Source organism: Ovis canadensis, chromosome X, assembly GCF_042477335.2.
Source record: "Ovis canadensis isolate MfBH-ARS-UI-01 breed Bighorn chromosome X, ARS-UI_OviCan_v2, whole genome shotgun sequence".
NCBI lineage: Eukaryota > Metazoa > Chordata > Mammalia > Artiodactyla > Bovidae > Ovis > Ovis canadensis.
In genome coordinates, this window is record NC_091727.1 from 1,237,501 (window position 1) to 1,263,431 (window position 25,931).

Genomic DNA, 25,931 nt, shown 5'->3' on the forward strand with positions numbered 1-25,931 from the left:
ATGTAACACATAGATGACAAATAATTGACTATAAAAATACATAGAATATAAAAAGTGCACGTATTCATATGTATAAATATTTACTTATGTTTATATATGTTTATAATTATGTTCTTTTGAGCAAGCTCCAGGAGTTCGTGATGGACAGGGAACCCTGCCGTGACGCAGTCCACAGGGTCGCAAAGAGCTGGACACGACTGAGCAACTGAACTGAACCAATAATTCTATTTTATATATTTGTATCGTGAAATGAAAATATCTCCTGTCACAGCGATAAACAAGAAATGTCCCAGCCATCAGCGATTTCTGGCCTCCAAACGTGAATAAAAGTGTGTTACTCACTCTAACTGTTTCCAGCTCCTTTGACTGTCGCCCACCAGGCTCCTCTGTTCATGGGATTCTCCAGGCAAGGATACTGGAGTGGGTTGCCATGCCCTCGTCCAGGGGATATTCCCCACCCAGGGATCGAACCCACGTCTCTTAAGCCTCCTGCATGGGCAGGCAAGCGTCTTTACCACTAGCGCCACCTGGAAGCGTCACCAGACAGCAAGCAGGAGACGCCTCCCACTTACGTGGGACCACAGGGTTGCAGCCGCCAGAGCTCAGAAGGTGGCCAACGGCACCCCCCCACCATGTACAAGCCCCAGCCGTGCGTCTGGGGGATGTGAGGGGCACAGAAGGGCTTGTGGGTCCGAGCAGAGCTGCAAAGCCAGTCCTGGGCCCACACAGCTGCAGGACATCCAGCATCGTGTCTGAATTGTGGATAATTTATAGGACAGGGACCCACGGGGCTGCACATTCCCAAGGAGAAGAATCCTGGTCAAGCGTCAGGGTTGGTCCGCACTGCGCTGGGAACCAGGAACATGAGCTCTCAGAGATAGCTGCAGTAGTTGCAGAAGCTTGTAGACTCCCCACCTTCTCAGAGGTTGAGGTCCTGCTCACGGGGCGGCCAAGACCGAGACCACCAGGGTCTCTTTCCAAGTCTGCCCAGCACTGCCCCCCTTCCCGAGTGGAGGTGAGAGCGGAACTCTGAAAGTAGCCTGAGTTAAGGAAGTCCCAACATCGTTTGGAATTCAAAGAAAGAACTCAGGAAGAAGTAACTCCTGAAATGGGCATTGTGATGGCTCAGTGGGAAAGAATCTGTCTGCCGATGCAAGAAACGTGGGTTTGATCCCTGGGTCGGGAAGATCCCCAAGAGAAGAAAATGTCAACCCGCTCCAGTATTCTGGTCTGGAGAATCCCATGGACCGAGGAGCCTGGCGGGCTATAGTCCATGGGGTCACAGAGAGTCGGACACGGCTGAGCAACTCACACACAGATGCTAAAATTCCCATCAGAGAGGAAGAAGTTACCTATTTGATGGTCATGGGCTCTCAGACCTACTGGTGCCCGAGGGCGGGTAACATCAACCCCTGTGACCCCACCCTGTCACCTCACCCTCAGTCAGAGGGCCCATGCACGAGCTGACCACAGACCCCCGAACGTCCCTCCACCACCTGGCCTTTCAAGATGCTGAGGCTTCCCTGGTGGCTCAGCAGGAAAGGCCACCTGCCATAAAAATGCAAGAGATAACGGGTTCGATCCCTGACCTGGGAGGATCCCTTGGAGCAACTAAAGCCTTGTGGGCCACAGCTGCTGAGCCCAGGGCCTGCAACTCCTGAAGCCCACGCACCCTAGAACCCGTGGTCTGCAAGAGGAGCGGGTGACAGGCAAGACGGACAGGGATCTCCAAACGGAGGTACTAGGCTGCCAGTCAGACGTTTTTTTCTCTTTCCCTTAAGCGGCAGGAGACAAACTACAGTGACAGATATTTTTCTGCCTTCTCTGTGCAAAACCAAAAGGTTTCTTTTAAAATTCTGTGTTGCCGTGATGACACCTGGTTCCACCTGACGTTAACTCTTCTCGAACCTTGAGCTGACCAATGCATTTTCTTAGGGAAATGTTTGTCTTAAGCTATGTGAATGAACTATGTATCTACCCTACATTCTGATTTCTTCAAGTCGGTTCTGCCTAAGACTCAGAACCGATACTGCTGCTGCTGCTGCTGCTAAGTCGCTTCAGTCGTGTCCGACTCTGTGCGGCCCCAGAGACGGCAGCCCACCAGGCTCCCCCGTCCCTGGGATTCTCCAGGCAAGAATACTGGAGTGGGTTGCCGTTTCCTTCTCCAATGCGTGAATGTGAAAAGTGAAAGTGAAGACGCTCAGTCATGTCCGAGTCTTAGTGACCCCATGGACTGCAGCCCACCAGGCTCCTCCGTCCCTAGGATTCTCCAGGCAAGAACACTGGAGTGGGGTGCCATTGCCTTCTCTGTCAGAACCGATAAGGGCTCAGCAAACCAGTATGTTTTATTCACACACTGTGCTCCTAATCCATGTTAATGAAACTATCTATTTGCTTGGAAACTTGCCCTTCTTCAAGATTCAGGTCAACTGTTTAATGGCCCGGGATGGCTCACGTGGTGCCAATGTTATCTCAAAATGTGTCTTGCGGGGGAGGGGCCTGGTGCCTCTCTCTGAGTTTTGAGACACCTCCTTTCTCTAATTAGCAGACTGCTAGCAGCTGTATAACATCCAGCTAAAGACTAGCAGGGGGGCAGTCTCTCTGCCCCCTTCTGATGTCTATCTCACATGCTTTCTCTATCTCTTCATACTTTGATAAAACTATATTACAGAAAAGCTCTGAGCAACCAAGCCTTATCACTGGCCACAGATTGAATTCGTCTCCTCCAGAGGCCAAGAATCCCGACGTCTTTCACGGCTCAGCAGCAACCTTTCAAGGAAAAGCCACAGCAATGGGAAGCCTGCAAACCACGGGTAGAGCAGACCCCGCTCACCGCCCTGAGAAGCACCCTGTGTGCAGCAAACAAGACCCAGACATTAATAAATGAATTTAAATTTTAAAAATGTAAAACGCTTTGCCAAAATCCAGCGGGCAGTTCAGGGTCTTTGGAGCACACACTGACCACCCTCGTCGCCTGGGGCCTCCAATAGACACGACACTTTCTTCAGCACGACCTGGGGTCTGCAGACTCACTTTACTGCGTGGGGGGGAAAGACTTGGCTTTGGTTCAGTGATAGTTTCAGCCTTGCTGCCCAAAGCAACTGGAAAGGAAAGCCCTCCTCTCGCTTGGAAAGACTGTCGAAGAGAACGCATAACCTGGTGAGCTCGGCTCAACTTGGGGGAACGGACGTCGGATGAACCTGAAGCGGACCTCAAGTGACGGGGGGTCAGCCCGGTAGCTTTTTGACTAAGCTGTCCTTAGAAGCCACGGGACCTTTCTGGTGGCTCCGATAGTAAATGAATCTGCTTTCAACACAGGAGGCCTGGGTTTGATCACTGGGTCGGGAAGATTCCCCCTTGGAGAAGGGGATGGCAACCCACTCCAGCATTCTTGCCTGCAGAATGCCACGGGCAGAGGAGCCTGGCGGGCTACAGCCCATGGGGTTGCAGGCAGTTGGACCCAACTAAGCAACTAATGCTATTACTACTCCCATGAGCCATAGACGGCCCCCAGCCGGATGGTTAAACATCGGCGTACGGGACAGAATTAACAGTCACAGGGAGCAGGCTACACGGACGCAGAAGCAAGATGTGTCCGGAGACAGATGCGGGCTGCTTCTCCAACCAGACGGGCTGCACGGACTCAGATTTTTGTCCCAGAAAAGAAGGCAAATGGCAGAAAACACCTCGTGCTGGGGGAGCACGGGGAAGCGGTGCCCACTGGGGCTTACCACACTTCTTGGTCAGATGGCGCGTATGTTTATCAATGCATTTTACGTTCCTCAACAACAGAAACAGAATCGAAAGGAACAGGAGTACCCTCTCACACTAGCTGATGGGTACGGACATGGATGCAGCTACCACAAGAACAGCAAGCGAGTTCCTCAAGAAAAAAAACTAAAAACAGAGCCACCATATCAGCCTGCAATCCCACTCCTGGGCATATGTATCTGGGGAAAACGATAATTCTAAAAGATAGGTGCGTCCCAGTGTTCACTGGAGCACGGATCACAATAGCCGAGACATGGAAACACGCTAAGTGTCCATCAGAAGAGGGCTGGATAAAAAAAGCGGCGGTGCATACACGTGCAACGGAGTGTCACTCAGCCACGAAAAGGGATGGCATAACACCACTTGCAGCAAGACGGACGACGACCCTAGAGATGATCGCACCGAGCGAGACAGATCAGAAGGACAGACACCATCGGGTGTCACTTCCATGTGACATCTAAAAAACACGGTACAAATGAATTCAGTTACAAGACAGAAGCAGGCGTAGGAGACAAACGTTTGGTTCCACAGGGCAAAGGGGAGCAGGGACAGATGAGCAATTTGGGACTAACAGGTACCTACTACTATTTTATAGACTACTATTTCATAGACTACTGTATATAAAATAAGAAACAAGGAGCTACCTCATAGCACGGGGACTAAATTCAGTGTCTCGCAATAACCTATAGTGGGAAGGACTATGAAAAAAGAATATGCTCATATGGATAGATGACCGGTCAGTTCAGTTCAGTCGGTTCAGTTCAGTCGCTCAGTCGTGTCCGACTCTTTGCGACCCCATGAATCGCAGCACGCCAGGCCTCCCTGTCCGTCACCAACTCCCAGAGTTCACTCAAACTCACGTTCATCAGGTCGGTGATGCCACCCAGCCATCTCATCCTCGGTCGTCCCCTTCTCCTCCTGCCCCCAATCCCTCCCAGCATCAGAGTCTTTTCCAATGAGTCGGCTCTTCGCACGAGGTGGCCAAAGTAGGTAGATGTTAAAGCGAATCAGAAGGCATCACAGAATGATATAGTACTTCACTGTATTTGAAGAATTACACATAAATAATTTGAATACATACACACACACAATGGAATATTACTCAGTCATAAACAAGAACAAACTTTGGCGACCTCTCACAATACAGATGGACTCGGAGGGTATCACATCTAGTGACATAAATCACAAACAGAGAAATAGCATGTTACCACCTGTATGCAGAATCTAAAATATTTAATGAATAAATATATCAAAAAGAAACAGACTCCCAGATGGCGAGAACCAACTAGTGATTCCACTGGGGGAAGGGTATAGGGAAGGTCAGGATGAGGGGCAGAGATTAAGAGATACAAACTAGTACATTAAGAGATACAATGTGTCTGACTCTTTACAGTCGTTGGGATTCTCCAGGCCAGAATACTGGAGTGGGTAGCCTCTCCGTTCTCCAGGGGAACTTCCCAACCCAGGGATTGAATTCAGGTCTCCCGCACTGTAGGCAGATTCTTTACCAGCTGAGCCACCCGGGGAAGCCCATCGGAAAAGCAGCCCAAAGCCATGTTCTCCGCACGCTTGGCTGTTTGCTTCCCCGAGCCTCGGTGAGAAGCAGCCGTGTCTCTCAGACCCAAAATGACATCAACAGGGACCAAGGGAGCATGCAGACTTGATCAAGACTCAAAATGTGAATGCCTGCCCCTCCCCACCTCCCACAAGTCACACCCCCCCGGGGGAAGGACAGGAAGAAAAAGCGGTCGTGATGAGCTGAGGCGGTCCTCCGGGGAAGCTGGATGGACAGGCCCCCCGCCCCGTTCTCCGTCCAGAGGCTGGCCACGACTGAGATGCTACCACAGGACTCCGCTGATCCCAGGCCGGGGGACCACTCAGGAAGACCTCCCCGCCCTCTCCCCGCCAGATCACAACTGTTGTGACCGCCTCGCTTTACAAGGGCTTCAAGACACAGCTCCTGGGGCTCCCCGGCTACCTCCACCCACGTCGTCCACCAGCAAATCAGCCCGACATCCCACGACCAGGGGCCAGGAACACATCCTCAGCCCCTTCACTCAAAACAAGCATGTACAACCGTGATCTATGCTTCCTTTCAGCCCAGTCCTGCCATCCTCCTAGGGGCTGCTTGGGATAAAGGAAACAGTACCCTTCCACACACAAGGGGAAAAAAAAAAAGGGAGCATCTGAGAATCGTGACTTCATTGTGACTTTACTGAACATGGGACAAACACCACTTAGAGGAAGCACAGAATCAGGATTTTGATGGCAAGACCTGGGAGCGCGAAACACACTCCGTTTCCTGGAAGCGGAGTCCTGGGCAGACCCAGATAAGACACGTCCATGACAGTTAGCGGCCGTGTCTTCTCGAGAAGTTCTGGATGCCGGCAATGACGTTTTATCTGAGACATTCACGGACATGTTCCACTTTTGTGTTCGATGGAGAAAGCTCTGAAAGTGGCAGGTTTTCATGCCTGAAAAAGGGCCCATTTAAGCTCAAAATGAAATAATTTGATGTCTGATGTGGCATCCCCGAGCCACCCTGGATTAGAGGCAACCCATAAAACACAGAAAAGGACAAAGAGGATGGATGCTGACCTCCGAGGCTGTTTCTGGGGTAGCTTGTTTTCTTAAAAGAAAGGAGAGCGAGGGAGGGAGCAGGGAAAGATTGGAGGAGATGGAAAAAACCTGGACACCCTGGGGGTACACGTGGTCCATGCTCACCGTGTGAAGGCTCAGGACAGACGTGGGCACACTGCTGTATTTAACGTGGAGAACCAGCAAGGACCTGCTGGACAGCACAGGGAACTCTGCTCAATACTCTGTAATAACCTTACAGTTCCCGGGGGGAAGGGTGGGGGAAGGGACAGTCAGGGAGTCTGGGGTGGACATGGACACACTGCTGAATTTAACACAGAGAACCAGCAAGGACCTGCTGGACAGCACAGGGAACTCTGCTCAATACTCTGTAATAACCTTATGGTTCCCGGGGGGAAGGATGAGGGGAAGGGACAGTCAGGGAGTCTGGGGTGGACATGGGCACCCTGCTGTATTTAACATAGAGAACCAGCAAGGACCTGCTGTCCAGCACAGGGAACTCTGCTCAATCCTCTGTAAAAACCTTATGGTCACCAGGGGGAAAGACGGGGGAAGGGATAGTCAGGGTGTTTGGGATGGACATGGGTACCCTGCTGTATTCAACATGGAGAACCAGCAAGGGCCTGCTGTCCAGCACAGGGAACTCTGCTCAATCCTCTGTAATAACCTTATGGTTCCCGGCGGGGAAGGGCGGGGGAAGGGATAGATAGGGAGTCTGGGATGGACATGGGCACCGTGCTGTATTTAACATGGAGAACCAGCAAGGGCCTGCTGTCCAGCACAGGGAACTCTGCTCAATCCTCTGTAATAACCTTATGGTTCCCGGGGGGAAAGGGTGGGAGAAGGGTTGGGGGAGGGATAGTCAGGGAGTCTGGGATAGAGATGGACACTCTGCTGCATTTAACTTGGAGAACCAGCAAGGGCCTGCTGGACAGCACAGGGAGCTCTGCTCAGTGTCACGTGGCAGCCTGGATGGGAGGGGAGTTTGGGGGAGGATGGATCCTTGTGTGAGTGTGGCTGAGTCCCTTTGCTGTCCACCAGAAACCGCCACAGCATTGTTAATTGGGGATTGTTGCTGTAGACTTGCTCAGTCATCTCGCTCTCTGTGACCCCAGGGACCGTAGCCCCGCCAGGCTCCTCTGTCCATGGGATTCTCCAGGCAAGAATACTGGAGTGGATTGCCATGCCCTCCTGCAGCGGATTTTCCCCAACCCAGGGATCGAACCCAGGTCTCCTGCCTTAGCAGGCAGGTTCTTTACCACGGAGCCCCCTGGGAAGCGTCTTTGAAGCATCGGGTCGCGCAAACACCACCTCGACAACACAAGAGCCAGGGAACCTGGCAAGGACCGTGAATTCGGGGAAGGGAGGGGAGGGGAAAAACCAAAAACCAAAAAACACTCGTGGGTGGCAGAAAAGAAACCACGCCCAGGATCTCTTTTTCGGCTTTTTTATAAGCGATGGCACCACGGGCTGAGGGTAACGTGTTTCATCACGCCTTGAAGACAGGGCGGGTGGCTAAAGCGTGTCTCCAGGTTCCCTGGTAATTGACAAGGTAGGCGTGCTGCTTGACGGACCGACGGGGCTAACAGCCGCGGATGGTGCCCGGGGCGCGGGTGCGGCGTGCAGGTGGCGCTCGGGGGGAGGTGGGCTTTGGGGAACACGGAAGGGGCTTTCGTCCTCAGCGGCCCCCTGATTAACATGTGTCCCTGATTCACCCCAAACCCTCCCTGGCGTGACAACATGGGACACTGCAGGTACGGAATTAACAGAGGGGAGTCAGAACGCCCCCGCCGGCCATGCTAGCGTCGGGGGCGTTGAGATTGGTGATCCGATGGGCGGACGCCGCCGGTTTTTACAAGTCATTTCTTTCCCTGTTCCTGGGATACAAGGGGGTCCCCCCCCCACACCGCTGCCGCCCCCTGCAGAAAAAACACTTCACTTCTTTTCACCAGGTTTGGACTACTCAGGAGCCTCGTCTCTCTCTCCTCTGTGGACCACGCAGAGTCCGTCTCTCTCGTCTGTGGACCACGCAGAGTCCGTCTCTCTCGTCTGTGGACCACGCAGAGTCCGTCTCTCTTGTCTGGGACCACCCAGAGTCCATCTCTGTCCTCTGTGGACCATCCAGAGTCCGTCTTTGTCCTCGGGCATCCAAAGTCTGTCTGTCATGTCTGGGACCACCCAGAGTCCATCTCCCTTCTCTGGACCACCCAGAGTCCACGTCTGCCCTCTGGGGCACGTACACACACACACACACCCCAAAAATCCCTGTCCCTCTTCGGCTGGATTCCCGCCTTTCCAGCAGCAGTGCGCCCACCCGCGCTGGGGTGGCGGGGGCGTCAGTCCCGACAGCCAGGCATCCACACGGGTACCGCCCCCCGGCGCGCGGCTGCGCACCGCCCCCGCCCCTGCGGGCGCCCGCCAGCCCCCGCCCCGGCTACACGAAGCTGCCATCCCGGACGCCGAAGAAGCCGGCGTGGGCCGCCTCGCCGGGCGCGAAGGCCTGCTCGTGGTCCAGGCCCCACTCGGCCTCGTCTTCGTCCTCCAGCTCGGCGTCGGCGCCGCCGCGCGCATTCTCGTACAGGAACACCTGCTCGTCCACGTGCGCGGGGGCCAGGCGGTTGCGCTTGGCGCTCACCACGGTGGCGCGCGAGCCGAAGAGGCGCTCGGGGCCGACGCGCGTGGCCGCCACAGCCCAGTACTTTTGCAGCACCTTGGGCAGCACCGGGAACAGCGCCAGGCGGTCCGACCACCACTTGAGCGGGTCCTCGTTGAGCCCCAGGGGCTTCTGCGACTTGAAGTTGCTCAGCTCCTCCACCACCTGGGCGTGCCGCTCCTCCTGGTCCTCCACGCCCCCGGTGGGGCAGAAGATCTCGGCCAGCATGTCGTTGATGACGCTGGCGGGCGGCGGGGTGGGCGAGGGCGCCGGCTTCTTGGCCGGCGGCGGCTCCTCGGGCGGCGTGGCCGCCTTGTCCTCGGACGCGCGGTAGGCGCCGTCTTTGACTTTCTCCAGGAGGCCCTTGGCCTCCTCCAGCACACGGTTCTCCACCTGCTGCCGCTCGAAAGTGGAGAGGAACGGCAGCCTCTTGTAGCGCGGGTCCAGGAAGGTGGCCACGTTGAGGAAGAGGTCGATCTCGGGGCTGTCCTGGTAGGTCTTGGCGAGCTCCTTGGCGATCACCTCCTTCGCCATGCTGATCTCCTTGGGGTCCGTCTCCTTGGGGTTGAGCGTCGTGTTCAGAAGCATATGGAGCAGCGGCTTCACCATGCTGATGGTGGGGTGCTTGGAGGCCGACAGCATCTCGGCCACCTGCCGGAAAGGCTGCAGCAGCTCCACCAGGCCCTCGATGGTGGCCCACTCGGCGGCCTCCAGCATCAGGTGGTGGTTGTTGGTGTCCTCCAGCAGGACCCCGGCGATGGCAAACTGCTGCTCCTTGAGGCGCTGCAGCATGGCAAGCGTGCTGCCCCACCAGGCCACGCGGTTGCTCACCAGCGTGCAGGGCGCCGCGTTCTGCTGCCTCTGCTTCTCGTGGAGCATTGCCATGGCCACGGACGACTGCTGGAAGTACGCCACCAGCTTGGCGCAGCGGCCCAGCAGCGCGCCCAGCTTGGGCAGCCGGAAGGCCTGGCGGATGGCCGCGTCGAAGGTGTGGCCGAGGCACGGCATGTGCACCGGGATGTCGAGCAGAGAGCAGGCCTGCGCCAGGTCCTTGCCGCGGTCCGTGGTGGCGCCGAAGACCTTGGCGTGGACGCCCCACTCGATGAACGCTTCGTAAAGGACGCGCGTGATGGTCTCGGCCGCGTTCTCCTCGGGCACCTCGAAGGTCTTGAGGCAGCGGGAGCCCACCGCCAGCCCGTGGGGGGCCGCGCGGCCCAGGAAGTGTGCCGACAGCGTCACGTACGTGCGGTTCTGGGTCTGGCTGCGCCACAGGTCGGTGGAGACGCCGCACCAGGCGGCGTCCGCCAGCTCCTTGAGCACCGCCTCCCGCACGGCGCCATAGCGCTCGGGGATGGCCTTGCCGGAGAAGAACTTTCGGCCCGGCAGCTCGTAGCGCGGCTCGGCGGCCTTCAGCAGCGCCCTGAACGTGGGCTCGTCGACGATGGAGGCCGGGTAGAGGCCCTCGCAGATGAGGCCCATGACGGCGGCGGTGAGCTCCTGCTGCTTGCGGCTCTCGTGGCCGTGCGCGCCGGCCTTGGCGGCCAGCGGCTCCGGGGCGCCGCCGGGCTGCGCGGGGTCCGGCTTCAGCTTGGAGAAGGCGCTGGCGAAGGCCTCGCGCATCTGTTCCGTGTTGCTCTTGACGAACTCGCAGAACTCGTCGGGGTGGTTCTTCTCCAGGTGGTAGGACAGGTTGGAAGTGTTGCCCGAGTAGGCGATCTGGGCCATGCATATGCGACAGTAAATCTTTTTCCACTGCAGGATACAGCCCTCCGCGTTCGTGTCGAAGCCGAAGTAGCGCCACACTTTGCTCTTGGCGCGCGGGTGCGCCACCAGCTTGAGGTCGCTCTGCCCGCCCTCCAGGCTCTTGCACTCCATCGCGCCGCCCCCGGCTGGGCCTCCGCTCATTCGGGACGACCTGCCGAGAAGCAGCAGAACAAAGAGCGTGAGAAGACGCCCCGGCTCCGCCTGGCCAGCCGGTGGGGCGGGGCGGGGGCGGGGAGCGGGGTGGCTCCGGAAACGAGGGTGCATGGAAGTGGGGACCAACCCCGAGGCCGCTGCTCTAGCTGGTGGCAAAGCAGCGAGGGCTCAATCTGAAAAGCGAGCAGCTGTTCCATCCAGGTGCGTCGGAGACATGCGTTTATTGATTTTTTTTTTTTTTTTTTTTTTAGTGTTTCCATCCTCTTTGGACTCCTCATGACAGCTCTTTCCTCACCTGAGCTGCTGTTATTACGTCCTGTTCTGGGAAATAAACCAGCCCCGCAAACAAGCAGGTGGGTCTGTTCCCCAGGCAGCCCCCACAGTTCCCAAACACCCCCTTGCCAGGTCAAGAGGACCCACGTCCCCCACTCCTAAAGACTTCTGGTCAGGACGCAGGCGTGTCAAAGGCCACCAAGAAAACTGGCCCAGATAAGAGCAGGACAGGTGGAGCTTCTCAGGCAGGCACTCTGCATCCCTTGTGGCTCACCTGGTCAAGAATCCGCCTGCAACGCAGGAGACCCCTGGTTGGATGCCTGGGTCGGGAAGATTCCCTAGAGAAGGGATAGGCTACCCACTGCAGTATTCTTGAGCTTCCCTGGTGGCTCAGCTGGTAAAGAACCTGCGTGCAATGCAGTGCAGGAGACCCCTGGGTCGGGAAGATCCCCTGGGGAAGCAATAGGTTACCCACTCCAGTATTCTTGGGCTTCCCTGGTGGCTTAGATGGTAAAGAATCTGCCTGCAATGCAGGAGAGCCCCGATTGGATGCCCCGGTCGAGAAGATCCCATAGAGAAGGTATGGGCTACCCACTGCAGTATTCTTGAGCTTCCTTGATAGCTCAGCTGGTAAAGAACCTGCGTGCAATCCAGGAGACCCCTGGGTCGGGAAGATACCTTGGAAAAGGGATAGGCTACCCACTGAAGTATTCTTGAGCTTCCCTGGTAGCTCAGCTGGTAAAGAATCTGCGTGCAGTGCAGTGCAGGAGACCCCTGGGTCGGGAAGATACCCTGGAGAAGGGACAGGCTACCCACTCCAGTATTCTTGGGCTTCCCTGGTGACTCAGCTAGTAAAGAACCTGCCTGCAATGCAGGAGACCCCCGATTGGAAGCCCCGGTCGAGAAGATCCCATAGAGAAGGGACAGGCTACCCACTGCAGTATTCTTGGGCTTCCCTGGTGGCTCACCTGGTCAAGAATCCGCCTGCAATGCAGGAGACCCCTGGGTTGGGAAGATCCCCTGGAAAAGGAGTAGGCTACCCACTACAGTATTCTTGGGCTTCCCTGGTGGCTCAGCCGGTAAAGAACTTGCCTGCAATGCAGGAGAACCCCCATTGGATGCCCTAGTCGAGAAGATCCCATACAGAAGGGATAGGCTACCCACTGAAGTATTCTTGAGCTTCCTTGATAGCTCAGCTGGTAAAGAACCTGCATGCAATGCAGGAGACCCCTGGGTCGGGAAGATCCCCTGGGGAAGCAATAGTTTACCCACTCCAGTATTCTTGGGCTTCCCTGGTGGCTTAGATGGTAAAGAATCCGTTTGCAATGCAGGAGACCTGGGTTCGATCCCTGGGTTGGGAAGATCCCCTGGAAGGGGGCATGGCAACCCACTCCAGTATTCTAGCCTGGACAATCCCCATGGACAGAGGAGTCTGGCAGGCTGATGTCCACGGGGTCGCAAAGAGTCAGACACGACTGCGGGACTAAGCATGTACAAGCAGATGCGAGGCTGGCAGACCAGCATTCAAGTTTTTTTTTCAAATTTTATGTTTTTCAATGATGCCTTTCTGTCCACAATGAGGTATCACCTCACCCCCGTCACACTGGCTTTCATGAAAAAAAAAAAAAAACACAAGTAACAAAGGTTGGCAAGGATGTGCAGAAAAGGGGCCCCTTCCTACACTGTTGGCGGGAATGTGAACTGGTGCAGCCACTATGCAGAACAATACGGACGTCCTTTTAGACACTAAAAACACAGCTCCCGTACGATCCTGCCATCCCATTCCTGGGCATGATATCCAGACAAAACTGCAATTCAAAAAGATGCACGCGCTTCAGTGTTCATTCCAACACTATTCTAAATAGCCAAGACACGGAAGCAACCATGAGTGTCCATCAACAGAGGATTGGATACAGGGCAGGTGGTACGTGTATACAGCGGAATATGACTCAGCGGTGAGAAGGAATTAACTAATGCCACTTGCCGCAACATGGACGGACCTAGAGATCATCGTACGGAGCGGAGTTAAGAAAGTGGAAGGCAAACAGCGCTATGATTCTTAGTTATACAGGCAATCCAATAAAAAATATATTTAAAAAAAAATAGGGAATATGGGGACTTTGCTGGTGGTCCGGTGGCTAAGACGCCAAGCTTCCAATGCAGGGGGCCTGGGTTCCATCCTTGGTCAGGGAACTGGGTCCCACATGTCACAACTGAAGACTGCATATTGCAACGAAGACACAAGGCAGCCAAATAAATATATACACACATATATATGAAACTAGTGAGGCTCACAAAACGGAAGCAGACTCACAGAGCTAGAGAACCGAGTCATTGGAGAAGACGTGGATGCTGCGAAAGACTGAGGGCAGGAGGAGAAGGGGACGACAGAGGATGGGATGGTTGGATGGCATCACCCACTCGGTGGACATGAATCTGAGCAAACTCCGGGAGATGGTGAAGGACGGGGAAGCCTGGCGTGCTGCAGTCTATGAGGTCGCAGAGTCAGGCATTACTGAACAATGATGACATCAACGATAACTGCATGAAAATATTAGAAAGAGGACTTTTGTACTTTGCAGGCTCTATTTTTCCTCCCCAGGGGCATCTGGGGATGGATGCCAGACTGGGGCAGGAAGGGAATTCTACGTCCCTGGAATGTCTCAGAATGCCCCCCGCCTCATGGCCACTAACACCTGGACACTGCGAAGCCAACCAGCCGTGGTGCTGCCAGTCAGAGGGCCGGGACCCCCACAAGGCAAGCTGAGTTTTCTTAAGAGGTGTCAGGGGACCTCCCTGGGCACCGAGTGGTTGAGGCTCCACGCTCGCAGGGGGGACGTGTGAGTCCCCTGTTTTATAGACAGCAGCTCCACCTCTGTTTCATGCGTAGCAGGAGGCACAGGTTGGATCCGTGCGCGCGGAACTAGGATCCTGCATGCGGTCCAGAAACATACAAAAAAAAGACTGTATCAAGAAAACATTAAAGGTGTCTGTTACTCGCAGACAGAAAACTTACCGCTACCAAAGCGGAAGGAGGAGAGAGAGATTAGGAGTTTGGGATTAACAGATACACACGGCTGTATATAAACTAGGTAACTAACAAGGACCTATGTACTGTCTACAACAGGAAACTGTATCCGTTACAGGCTTCCCTGGTAGCTCAGCTGGTAAAGAATCCGCCTGCAGTGTGGGAGACCTGGGTTCAATCCCTGGATTGAGAAGATCCCCTGGAGAAGGGAAAGGCTACCCACTCCAGTATTCTTGGGCTTCCCTGGTGGCTCAGCTGGTAAAGAATCCGCCTGCAGTGTGGGAGACCTGGGTTCAATCCCTGGATTGAGAAGATCCCCTGGAGAAGGGAAAGGTTACCCACTCTAGTATTCTAGCCTGGAGAATCCCATGGGCTGTATAAGTCCATGGGGTCTCAAAGAGTCAGACACGACTGAGTGACTCTCACTTTCCGACTATATATAAACTAGATGACTGACAGGGACCTAGTTACCGTATATAACAGGAAAGTATATTCATTATACAATTATATATCCAGATAACGATATAATACACTACGATCATCTTGCTGTAATGGAAAAGAATATGAATATATGTGTGTGTCCAACTGAATCACTTTGCTGTGTGCATGAAACTAACACAGCCCTGTAAATCAAATAAACAGCAATTTGTTAAAAAAAAATTATTTAATGAAAACAAATTTAAAAAGGTGTCTGTTAAATCTGCAAGCTTCCAGTCTCCTGTTGTTGTCTGGTCTCTCATTCGTGTCCGACTCTCTGCGACCCCATGGACCGCAGCACGCCAGGCTTCCCTGTCCTTCACCATCTCCCGGGCTTTGTTCAAGCTACTATACAGCACTCACAGTTAAGTCACAAACTGCAGCCACCAGGCATTTTCTGAGTGTTGGCTCAAATGTTCAAAACTCAGTAACGACAGTGGGCTGAAAAAGCACCCTCCACTGAAAATTCATGTCCTCCCAAAGCCTCAGAAGTGGCTTTGTCCTCAGAAGAGTCCTCAGAAGAGGACATTACATGGAAATAAGTTATCTGCAGACATGATGGAGTGAAGCTCTGAGATGAGGTTCCGCCTGGATGGGGGTGGCCTTAAACCCAAGGACAAGGTCCTTATAAGACATAGAAGAGGAGAGACACGGACGCAGCAGAGAAGCCACGTGGAGACGGAGGCGGAGACGGGAGGGAGGCGGCCGCCAGCCCAGGGACGGACGCCCGGAGCTCAGAAGCCGGAAGAGGCGGGGAGGACCCTCCCCTGGAGCCTCGGGACAGAGCTCAGCCCTGGGACCCTGAGAGCTCAGACGTCTGGTCCCCAGGGCTGGGGGAGGACGGATGCTTCTGGTTTGAAGTCACTGGTCTCTGATCCTTGGTCCCGGGGACCCCACGCACTGTCCCAGTGGAAAGCAAGCCTGAATCTAATGCTAGGAGTGGGGGGCGCCTGGGCCTGGGAAAGGCGGTCCCCTAGAGCGAGGGGATCCTCGCAGCAGGCACCACAGCGGGGCTCTGGAATGGAGCTCTTCCGTCCTACATGGGTAATGCGATTCACTGTCATCAGACTTTCTTACTACGTGTTCATCGTGATGCCAACCACGACGAACGATCGGAGCTGTCGGGCTGAAGGCGGTCTGAGGTCCGTGGTCCTGCAGAAAGCATCGTGACAAAGCAATGGCCTAAGGAGGCACCGCCCGTGGGGGGTCTCCCCCTTGCAGTTTCGTGACCACTGGGCAAATAGTGGCAGGATTCCCCGAGGCCCCCTAGGAAGATGGGGACACTGGAAGGCACTTTCTTTGTTTTTGGTTTTTTTTTTCCCCACTCTGCTTTTACTTGGCCTTTCTCTGAGGTCAACCAGGCTGAGCATCTTTTCAAGTTTATCTGTTGGCCACCTGTCTGTCTTCTTGGGAGAAATGTCAGCTCAAAATGTCCACTGAGGTCCTCTGGGTATTTTTAATTGGGTTGCATGCTAAGTCGCTTCAGTCATGTCCGACTCTCTGGGACCCCACGGGCTGTAGCCCGCCAGGCTCCTCTGTCTGTGGGATTCTCTAGGCAAGAATACTGGGGTGGGTTGCCATGTCCTTCTCCAGGGGACTTCCCTGAACCAGGAATCGAACCTGCATCCTTACGTTTCCTGCACCGCCAGGCGAGTTCTTTACCACTGAGTCACCTTAAACGCCCAAATAATTGGGTGATTTGGGGGGCTTTTTTATGTTTGAGTGCATGAGCTGTTTATGTTATTTTGGATAAAAACCGCTTATGAAGTCATGCATGCGTGCTCAATTGCTAAGGCATGTCCGACTGTTTGCAACCTCACAGACCGTAGCCTGCCAGGCTCCTCCGTCCATGGGGATTCTCCAGACAAGAATACTGGAGTGGGTTGCCATTTCCTCCTCCAGGGGAATCTTCCTGACCCAGGGATCCAATCCAGGTCTCCTGTATCTCCTGCACTGCATACAGATTCTTTACCCCTGAGCCCCCTGGGAAGGCCATTATCAGTCACATTATTTGTAAAGACTTTCTCCCTTTCCACTGGCTGTCCTTCTGTTTTGCCCAAGGTTCCATTTTCTGTGCAGAAAGCTTTTACGTTGCATTTGGTTCCATTTGGTCATTTCTGCTTTTATTTCCCTTGCTGCAAGACACAGGACCACAAAGGTACAGCTAAGAATTAAGTCAAATTACTCTGTTCCTGCGTCTGCTCCTACGAGTCTTATGGTTTCCAGAGTCTTACGTTTAGGTCTTTAATCCATTTTGAGTCTTGGGGTTTTTTTGTTTATTTTTTTTTTTTTTCGGGCTGCCCTGGGTCTTCACTGCCGAGTGAAAGCTTTTCCTAGTCGTGGTGAGTGGCAGCTGCTGTTCAGCTGCGGCACGTGGGCTTACAAGCTACGTGGCGTGATCCCCAGAGCAGGGATCAAGCTGGTGTCCCCCGCATGGCAAGGCAGATTCCTGCCCACGGGCCCCTCCGCGAAGCCCCTGGCGTTCATTTCCGCGCGTGGCGTTCGCGCGTACCCCGCCTCCTTTGTTTTCTCCGTAGCTGTCCAGTCGCGTGTGATGGGTTGGAGCGCACACACTGACCACACCGGAGCCACAGCGAGACGTGCACGGTCCACGGCCGCGTTCAGAGTCAGGAATGAAGGTTCCGTCCAAGCAGCCTCCACGCCGAGCACGTCTCACAGGGCAACCCTAGCATCTCTCGGGGGGAAACCGTCGCCCAGATGCTACCCGGGGCCTGGGGAGCTCTTGCCTTTGCTCACAGCAGTGGCACCAGCCAGACTGTCCACAAACACAACGACCATGTCCCAAGATGAAGGATGAAGTCAGTGAGTGGAGGGCCAGCATCACTCAGCTCCACGGGGACTTCCAGAATTCAGCAAGAACCGAAAGCAGCAACTGCGCTCCCTGATTTGGTATTTATTTTCGGAGAAAATAGTTGTATTTTTTTTGTTAGGTGGGAAAAAAAAAAATTACTGGAAATAACATATAAGCAGCTTGTTGTTTTTTGTTGGGTTGAAAAAAATGTTACTAGGGATCACATGTAAGTGACTTCTTATTTTTCGCTGGGTAAAAAAAAAAAAGTGTTACTGGGAATAACATGTAAGCAGTTTGTTATTTTTCGACGGGTAAAAGGAAGAGAAATTAAAGTGTTGGGCTTCCCACGTGGCTCAGTGGTAACGAACCCACCTGCTAATATGCAGGAGACGCGGGTTCGATCCCTGGGTCAGGAAGATCCCCTGGAGGAGGAAACGGCAGCCCACTCCAGGATTCTTGCCTGGAGAATCCCCTGGACAGAGCAGCCTGGTGGGCTACAGTCCACCGGGTCACAAAGACTTGGTTATGACTCAGCAACAAGAAAGCAATGTCACTGGGAATAACATGTAAGTGTCTTGTTAACGTGATCTGAAATACACAATGTAGTTTTCCGTGTTGACCATTTAAACTTTTTTTTTCACTTACCGCATATGAAAAAAGCTCCTCATGCTTTTGCAAGATGGAATCTATAATATGCTAGAATAATAAAGGAGTTCTCAGGGCTGGCAATGTTACATTAGCTGTGGAGTAGCTCTGTGTTTCTCCTACATTTCAAAAAAAAAAAAAATGCAACTGTGGCCCCTCCCTGGGAGAAAACTGTATTTCCCGATAAAAGATAAAAAAAAAACCATAACCACAATACCATGACCACAGCTAAGCAACTGTGACAAGAATTTCTCAACATCATCAAAAAAAAATTTAAGTTTTAACTGTATTAACATGTAACTGAATAGGATCCATATAGAAGAGCAAAAGCCACCTACAACCAAAGCTCTTGGGGAAGGGGGGAGTCCTCATTTCTTTTTAAGGCTAAAAAAGAGGCAAAGATCAACCAAATTATGGTTTTGCCTCCCTGGAGCTCCCAACTATTTATATGCACGCAAAACCAACCAGATGTTACTTCCTCTTGACAGACTTTTTAAAAAATCCTACAGTTTGAAAACTAGAATCCGCCCTCAAATGGCTGCCTAAATGGGCCAGCTGACCTCTGTTCTTGAGCTGGACAGTCAGTCCGTCAGCAGAAGTCCATTTTGCAGACCAAAGTCCATTTTGAAGATCAGAAGGCCTGACTCCTATTTGCAACAGAACTTTTTTTTTTTCCCGTGGTTATTGTTCATCATGGATTTTTTTGCATCAAGTCTTTTTTGAAAAAAAAATGGGGGGGGGGGCCATGCCTGAGGCACGGAAGAGCTGAGTTCCGCAAACGCAGATGGAAGCTGCACCCCCTGCCGTGGAAGCAAGGAGCGTTAAGCGTGCGACCTCCAAGGGAGTCCCTGAAACAGGATTCTCACGGGAAAATCTGTGTGGCACCCTTATTTTCTTGGGCTCCAAAACACCACAAATGGTGACTGCAGCCATGAAATTAAGAGGCTCTTGCTCCTTGGAAGAAAAGCTATGACCAATCTAGACTGCGTATTGAAAAGCAGAGACATCACTTTGCTGACAAAGGTCTGTCTAGTCAAAGCAATGGTTTGACTAAAGAATGGCTGCTTTTGACCTGTGGTGCTGGAGAGGGCTCTTGAGAGCCCCTTGGACTGCAAGGAGGTCCAACCAGTCCATCCTAAAGGAAATCAGTCCTGAATACTCATTGGAAGGAATGATGCTAAAGCTGAAACTCCAGTACTTTGGCCACCTCATGCGAAGGGTTGACTCATTGGAAAAGGCTCTGATGCTGAGAGGGATTGGAGGCAGGAGAAGGGGACGACCGAGGATGAGATGGCTGGATGGCATCACCGACTCGATGGACAAGAGTTTGAGTGAACTCTGGGAGTTGGTGATGGACAGGGTGGCCTGGCGTGCTGCAGTCCATGGGACTGCAGACTCGGACACGACTGAGCGACTGAACAATGAGTTGTAACAGACAATCACCACAGAGAATGTGGAAGTCAGACTCTGTTAGAGGAATTCTTCATTTGCCCACATGCGTCTCTAGACACGCATAGACCTCCAGCTGCCATGAGTTTCTCACGCTCTTGTCTGTAGTAATACATTTTAAGGAAAGGTCCCCTTCAGGACTCAGCTCCTTTTTCACGCATCTTCTTCCACCTTGTCACAGAACCCACGGGCGCTCACGCCGCACGCCTTCCCCAGCAGATAAAACGTGCAGGGCCATCCCCAATTCCAAAGGGAGGGTCATACACGTGGGAGAGAAGCCTCCATCTTATCACAGTCACGCCGGCAGAAGTTATTCAAGTGCAGTGAACAAGTGCTCCCAGTTTCCCCCCACGAAAAAGATAAGAAACAGCTCACCTCCAGAAAACTCCACATTTGCCCAAGCAAGCCACCATCGAGGGGCTGAGACGACCCACAGACAGATTCACCAGGCATTCAATACCTGACGTGCAATCATTAGCAACCAGCATAAGCAAGGAAGTTTTAAATCTGAAGTGTGATCTGACTTTTCCGGGTGGGTGATCAGAGACCAGAGCAGGGACCGAGGCACAGGGACAGAGAGTGGGCTTGTGGGCACACAGTGGGGGAAGGAGATGGTGGGACGAACTGAGAGAGCGGCGTCGACATATATACACACACGACCGCACATGAAACACACGGAGAGTAGAAAGCTGCTCTGCAGCACCGGCAGCTCAGCTCACGGCTCTGTGATGCCCCGGCGGGTGCCTGGGGGTAGCAGGCAGGCTCAAGAGGGAGGGGATGTATGTAAACCTACAACTGATTCAAGCCGGCTTAAAACTCAACACTCAGAAAAACTAAGATCATGGCATCCGGTCCCATCACTTCTTGGCAAATAGATGGGGAAACAGTGGCTGACTTTATTTTTCTGGGCTCCAACATCACTGCAGATGGTGATTGCAGCCATGAAATTAAAAGACGCTTACTCCTTGGAAGAAAAGTTATGACCAACCTAGACAGTGTATTAAAAAGCAGACATTACGTGGCCAACAAAGGTCCATCTAGTCAAAGCTATGGTTTTTCCAGTCGTCACGTATGGATGTGAGAGTTGGACTGTAAAGCTGAGTGCCAAAGAATGGATGCTTTTGAACTGTGGTGTTGGAGAAGACTCTTGAGGGCCCCTTGGACTGCAAGGAGATCCAACCAGTCCATCCTAAAGGAGATCAATCCTGAATGTCCACTGGAAAGGCTGATGCTGAAGCTGAAACTCCAATCCTTTGGCCACCTGATGTGAAGAACTGACTCACTGGAAAAGACCCTGATGCTGGGAAAGATTGAGGGCAGGAGGAGAAGGGGACGACAGAGGATGAGATGGTTGGATGGCATCACCGACTCAATGGACATGAGTTGGTAAACTCCAGGAGTTGGTGATGAACAGGGAAGCCTGCATGCTGCAGTCCATGGGGTCGCAAAGAGTTGGACACGACTGAGCTACTGAACTGAACTATAGCCAATTCACATTGTTTTCTAGTAAAAACCAACACAACACTCTAAAGCAATTATTCAATTAACAATTAAAAAAAAAAAAAGACCTTTCACAACCAAATGCACTTCAGCAATCATTGCTGTGGTTTGTCATTATCACTTTAAAATATATAAATAAAAAAGTATTTCTGTCACTGAGACCATGCTTGCTCTGCTCTCCACGCCACAGGCCATTGAATCCGAGAGAGAGACTTTAATCAGGGAGCCGGCAGACGAAGAAGATGGCTGGCTAGCACCTCAAAGTGAGCATCTCATTGGGCTCTGGATGCCAGGTTCTTATATAGACCCGAGAGAAAGAAGCCAGGCGGAACTGGAGTCGAAAGGCTGCGTTGGGAGGCAGAGACAGTGGGGAAGTCACGTGAAAGGGTCTTCAGTCTTGCAAGACATCTCCCACGGAGAAATGTCCAGCCTCCCTACAGGGAGTGTCAATCTCATCTATTCACAGGCGGGCAGGGACAAACTCTCTCTTCAGAGCTAAATAAATGCACTTTAAGTGAAAGTCGCTCATTCATTTAGGAATCTTTGCGACCCCAGGGACTGTACCGTCCATGGAATTCTCCAGGCCAGAATACTGGGGTGGGTAGCCTTTCCCTTCTCCAGCAGATCTTCCCAACCCAGGGATGGAACCCAGGTCTCCAGCTCTTCAGGAGGATTCTTTATCAGCTGAGCCACCAGGGAAGCCCCCAAAGGCAATTTATTTGACAGTCAAACAGAGAGGCAGGGTCCTGTGGGCAAGCCACTGAGTATGATTATAATAATAAAGGGGCTCCCCTGGTGGCTCAGACAGCAAAGAATCTGCGTAGAATGCAGGAGACCTGGGTTCGATCCCTGGGTCAAGAAGATCCCCTGGAGAAGGGAATAGCAACCCACTCCAGTATTCTTGCCTGGAAAATCCCATGGGCAGAGGTGCCTGGTGGGCTACAGTCCATGAGGTCGTAAAGAGTCAGACAGGACTGAGCGACTTTTTTTTTTTTTCTTTATAATAATAAAAACCAAGTCAAAGAAAATAGCTTCCAACATGGAGTCAGAATTGGTGACTTCCTCCCTGTAATATTTCCACATTAATTATTGTATACTGTGTGCACATTTATATAGGCCATACATACTGTTAAAAAAGAAAACATCTGATGTTTAAAGGCAAAAAACCAGGACTCCCCTGGTGGTCCAATGGTTAAGACTTGGCCACTTCAATATCGGGTTCAATCCTGGGTGGGGTTGCTAAAATCCCTTATGACTCAGGGACCAAAAAACCAGAGAAACATAAAAACAGAAGCAACGCTATAACGAATTCAATAAAGACTTTAGAAATGAAACAAAACAAAACAAAATCTCAGCTAGTCTGCATCTGAACTGGGCCTCTGGGTTACAGTTTATTTAGCTGCATACCTGGGCAAAGTTCAGTGTCTGGCCCGCCAGGATCCTCTGTCTGTGGGACTGTCCAGGCAAGAATACTGGAGTGGGCGGCCATTCCCTTCTCCACGGAATCTTCCCCACCGGGATCGAATCCTGGTCTCCCGCCTTGCAGGCAGACTGTTCGCTGTCTGAGCCCCCAGGGAAGCCCGCAACCTCCCCTGGGTGCTCTGCAACTTAGGGGCAGTGTGGGGCAAACATGGGACTGCTCTTCAGAGCCCTTCACTGTTTACAAGTCAGCCCAGGTGCCAAAGCTGCACTCTGCCTTCCACTCTGCCTTCCTCTGCAGTCTTTTCCAGTCATGCTCCGTGTGCTTTTTAAAAAACAGCACCAAAATGCAATTTATCAGAAAACTAATCGCTTAGCTCAACATAAACCTGCGAGATGTATCTCCCCGGGTGAAGACCCAGGGAGGGTAGGAAAAAAAGTGCTCAGAGCTGCAGGTGTGCAAGGCCTGGGCCCTGCTGGGCCTTCCTGCAGGTGGAGGCACGGGAAGGCATTTGCACAAGCATAGTAACAGCCTTTCTGTTTTTCCACCCCAATCTCCCGGGGGTGGCCAGGGTGGTCAGGGGCGTTACCCACAGGCTGCCGGGTTGGGGCGGGGGGAGGGGGGGGGGGCTATGCCAACACCCTTGAAAACCCAGTTGGACTTAAGACTCTCTGTCTCCTCTTACCCCAGATAATAAAGAGAGTCGTTACAAGGTAACGGGACACCGCGCTTCCCAGAGAATACTTTGTTTCCAAAAGTAGCTGTTTTTCTCCTAAAAAAATTGACATGTCATTTACGGCACACAGACCCTAGAGTTATTTTGACACTCTGCAAGTCAAGAACAGACAGAAACACCGGTTTCCTCGATCGAAGTCCTGAGAACACCGAGGTGACCAGACAGACGGAGACTCCCTTCCAGATTGGTGGGGAAAGGAGGTGGGGGGGGGTCCCTAATATGCGTGAAGACGCGAATGGGTCCCCGCACCGCCAAGATTGGCCCCCGAGGCTCCGCGCAGGTGGCGCAGGCCAGAGAAACCGGCGGCCACTAAACTGAAGCTCCCCTCTCCAGGGCTCCTAGACCCCCTAGAAGCCGCCTCCAGCCCCTTGGCGCGCCCCCCCACACCGCCCCAGCCCCCCAGTCCCTGCAAACCCGGGCAGGCCCCGTCCTACTGGAGCCCGCGCGGGGCCGGGATCTCGCCCCCCCGCCCCCGCCTCCCTCCGGGATGCGGGTCTGCAGAGCGCAGGGACCCCGGGGTGGGAGGGGGGGGCTCCCGCCGTGGTTGGGGCGCGCACGGATCCCCTGGAGAGACCCCAGCCCCCGGGGCGCTGGGGAGGGCGCGCCTTCCCCCAAGCCGACCCCCGCAGGCCGCCCGGCCCGGCTTCCGGGAGCGCCCGACGCGGCGCGCACGAACCTGCGACCCCCGGGCCAGGGCGCGCGGGACCCCCTGGCCACCCCGGCCCCCGGGGCGCGCGCGGAGCGGGCGGGGCGGCGGGGAGGGCGCGCCTCCTCCCCCCGCCGGGCCGCCCGGGCCTGCTTCCGGGAGCGCCCGACGCGCCCGCCTCCCCGCGCCCCTTCCCAGCTCCGCCCCGAACCTGGGGGTCCTCTGCACGGGCGGAGGGCGCGCCCCGGGCCCGGCGACGCGGGCCCCCGCCAGCCCCCTGCCGCAGCCCCGCCCGCGCCGCGCGGCCCCGGCCCCTCGCCGCCGCTCCCCGGCCGCTGACCTGGCTCCACGAAGCCCCGCACGCAGCGACGCAGCAGCTGCGCCACGACCAGCGCCGCGCCCACCGCGTACACCCGCAGGGCCGCCCGCGCCGCGGACAAAGGCGACATGGCTGCCCCGCCGCCGCCGCCGCCGCTTCCGCGCCGCCGGCCAGACTCGGAGCTCCGGGCCGGACGGCGGAAACGCGCCCGCGCCGGCCCGCCCCGCGCCGCGCCCACGCCCCGCCCCGCGCGCGCGCCCCCGCCTCCCGTCCCGCGCGCGCCCGCGCCCCCGCGCGCCCCCGACTCCCGCCCCGCGCGCGCCCGCGCCCCCGCGCGCCCCCGACTCCCGCCCCCGCGCGCCCGCGCCCCCGCGCGCCTCCGACTCCCGCCCCGCGCGCGCCCGCGCCCCCGCGCGCCCCCGACTCCCGCCCCCCGCGCGCCCCCGCCCTGCGCGCGCCCCGACTCCCGCCCCGCGCGCGCCCCCGCCCTGAGCGCGTCCCCGACTCCCGCCCCGAGCGCGCCCACGCCCTGAGCGCGCCCACGGCCCGCCCCCCCGCGCGCGCCCACGCTCCCCGCCCTGAGCGCGCCCCCGACTCCCAGCGTGCCCCCGCCCCTGCTCGCGCCCTGACTCCCGCGCGTGCCCCGACTCCAGCCCCGCGCGCGCGCGCCCCCGACTCTCCCGTGCTCCCCAGCCCCTCCTGCGCGTGCCCCCGTCTCGCGCGCGCGCCCCCGACTCCCACCCCCCCCCCCCCGCCGAGTGCGCCCGCGCCCCAGCCTCGCCTGCCCGCGCCCCCGACTCCCGCCCCGCGCGCGCCCCCGCCCCCACGCGTCCCCGACTCTCCCGAGCGCGCCCCCGCCCTGCCCGCGCCCCCGACTCCCGCCCCGAGCGCGCCCCCGCTCCACTGCGCGCACCCCTGCCCCGCGCACGCCCCTGACTCCCACCTCGCGCGCATCCCCGACTCTCCACGCGCGCCTCCGACTCCCCCGCGCGCCCCCGCCCCTCTTGCGCGCGCCCCCGTCTCTAGCGAGCACGTGCCCCCGACTCCCACCCCCCCCCCGAGCGCGCCCCCGCCCCTCCTGCGCGCACCCCAACCTCGCCTGCACGCGCCCCTTACTCCCGCCACGCGCGCGCACCCCCATCCCCTCCGGGACCCCTGTCCGACCCCTGGGGACAAGCACCCCCACCCTGAATGGGGACCTCGGAACTCCTCCCCGTGCATCATAGACCCCAGGGACCCCTGACCAGACCCTGGGATCCCCCCCTGCGGATCAGAGACCCCAAGGACCCCCACCCGGACCCCAGGACCACCACAGCCCCCAGGAACATGGACCCCAGGGACCTCTTCCCAGACCCGGGAGACACCCTCCCACTCCTGAATCATAGACCCCAGGGACCCCCCCACCCGGACCCCAGGACCACCACAGCCCCCAGGATCATGGACCCCAGGGACCCCTTCCCAGACCCGGGAGACACCCCCCCATCATAGACCCCAGGGACCCCCACCTGGACCCCAGGACCACCACAGCCCCCAGGATCATGGACCCCCAAGGACCCCTTCCCAGACCCGGGGACCCCCACTCCTGGATCATAGACCCCAGGGACCCCCACCCGGACCCTCCAATCATGGGCCCCAAGGACCCCAGCTCAGGCCAGAGACCCCCTCATACATGTCCACTGTCTGGACC

At 55.4% G+C, this 25,931-nt stretch overlaps 2 protein-coding genes and 1 non-coding gene across 4 annotated transcripts in view; 1 reads left to right on the top strand and 2 right to left on the bottom strand.

The window, feature by feature from the left end:
• The window catches only part of LOC138929695 (polyprenol dehydrogenase-like), a 141,762-nt gene extending 117,286 nt beyond the window's left edge, over window positions 1–24,476 (bottom strand). Inside the window, exon 1 of the mRNA XM_070291325.1 lies at window positions 24,266–24,476. Within this exon, the coding sequence (XP_070147426.1) occupies window positions 24,266–24,374 (109 nt within the window). The 5' untranslated portion in view covers window positions 24,375–24,476. The remainder of the gene's footprint in view (window positions 1–24,265) is intronic.
• Window positions 5,965–24,429, bottom strand: LOC138431357 (E3 SUMO-protein ligase ZBED1). 2 transcript variants are annotated; one of them, XM_069573441.2, is made up of 2 exons: window positions 24,266–24,429; window positions 5,965–10,937 (listed from the first exon to the last, which is right to left on the bottom strand). In XM_069573441.2, exon 2 carries the CDS (start codon window positions 10,925–10,927, stop codon window positions 8,804–8,806), a length of 2,124 nt encoding a protein of 707 aa, XP_069429542.2. In that variant the 5' UTR covers window positions 10,928–10,937; window positions 24,266–24,429; the 3' UTR covers window positions 5,965–8,803. The 2 variants fall into 2 exon arrangements, with proteins under 2 accessions (XP_069429542.2, XP_069429543.2); XM_069573442.2 differs by lacking the exon at window positions 24,266–24,429 and adding an exon at window positions 23,956–23,975.
• On the top strand, window positions 18,174–18,301 carry LOC138931285 (small nucleolar RNA U109). Its single transcript, XR_011446530.1, has one exon. It is a non-coding gene; the product is annotated as a small nucleolar RNA U109 (small nucleolar RNA).
• Window positions 24,477–25,931: the final 1,455 nt, after the last annotated feature.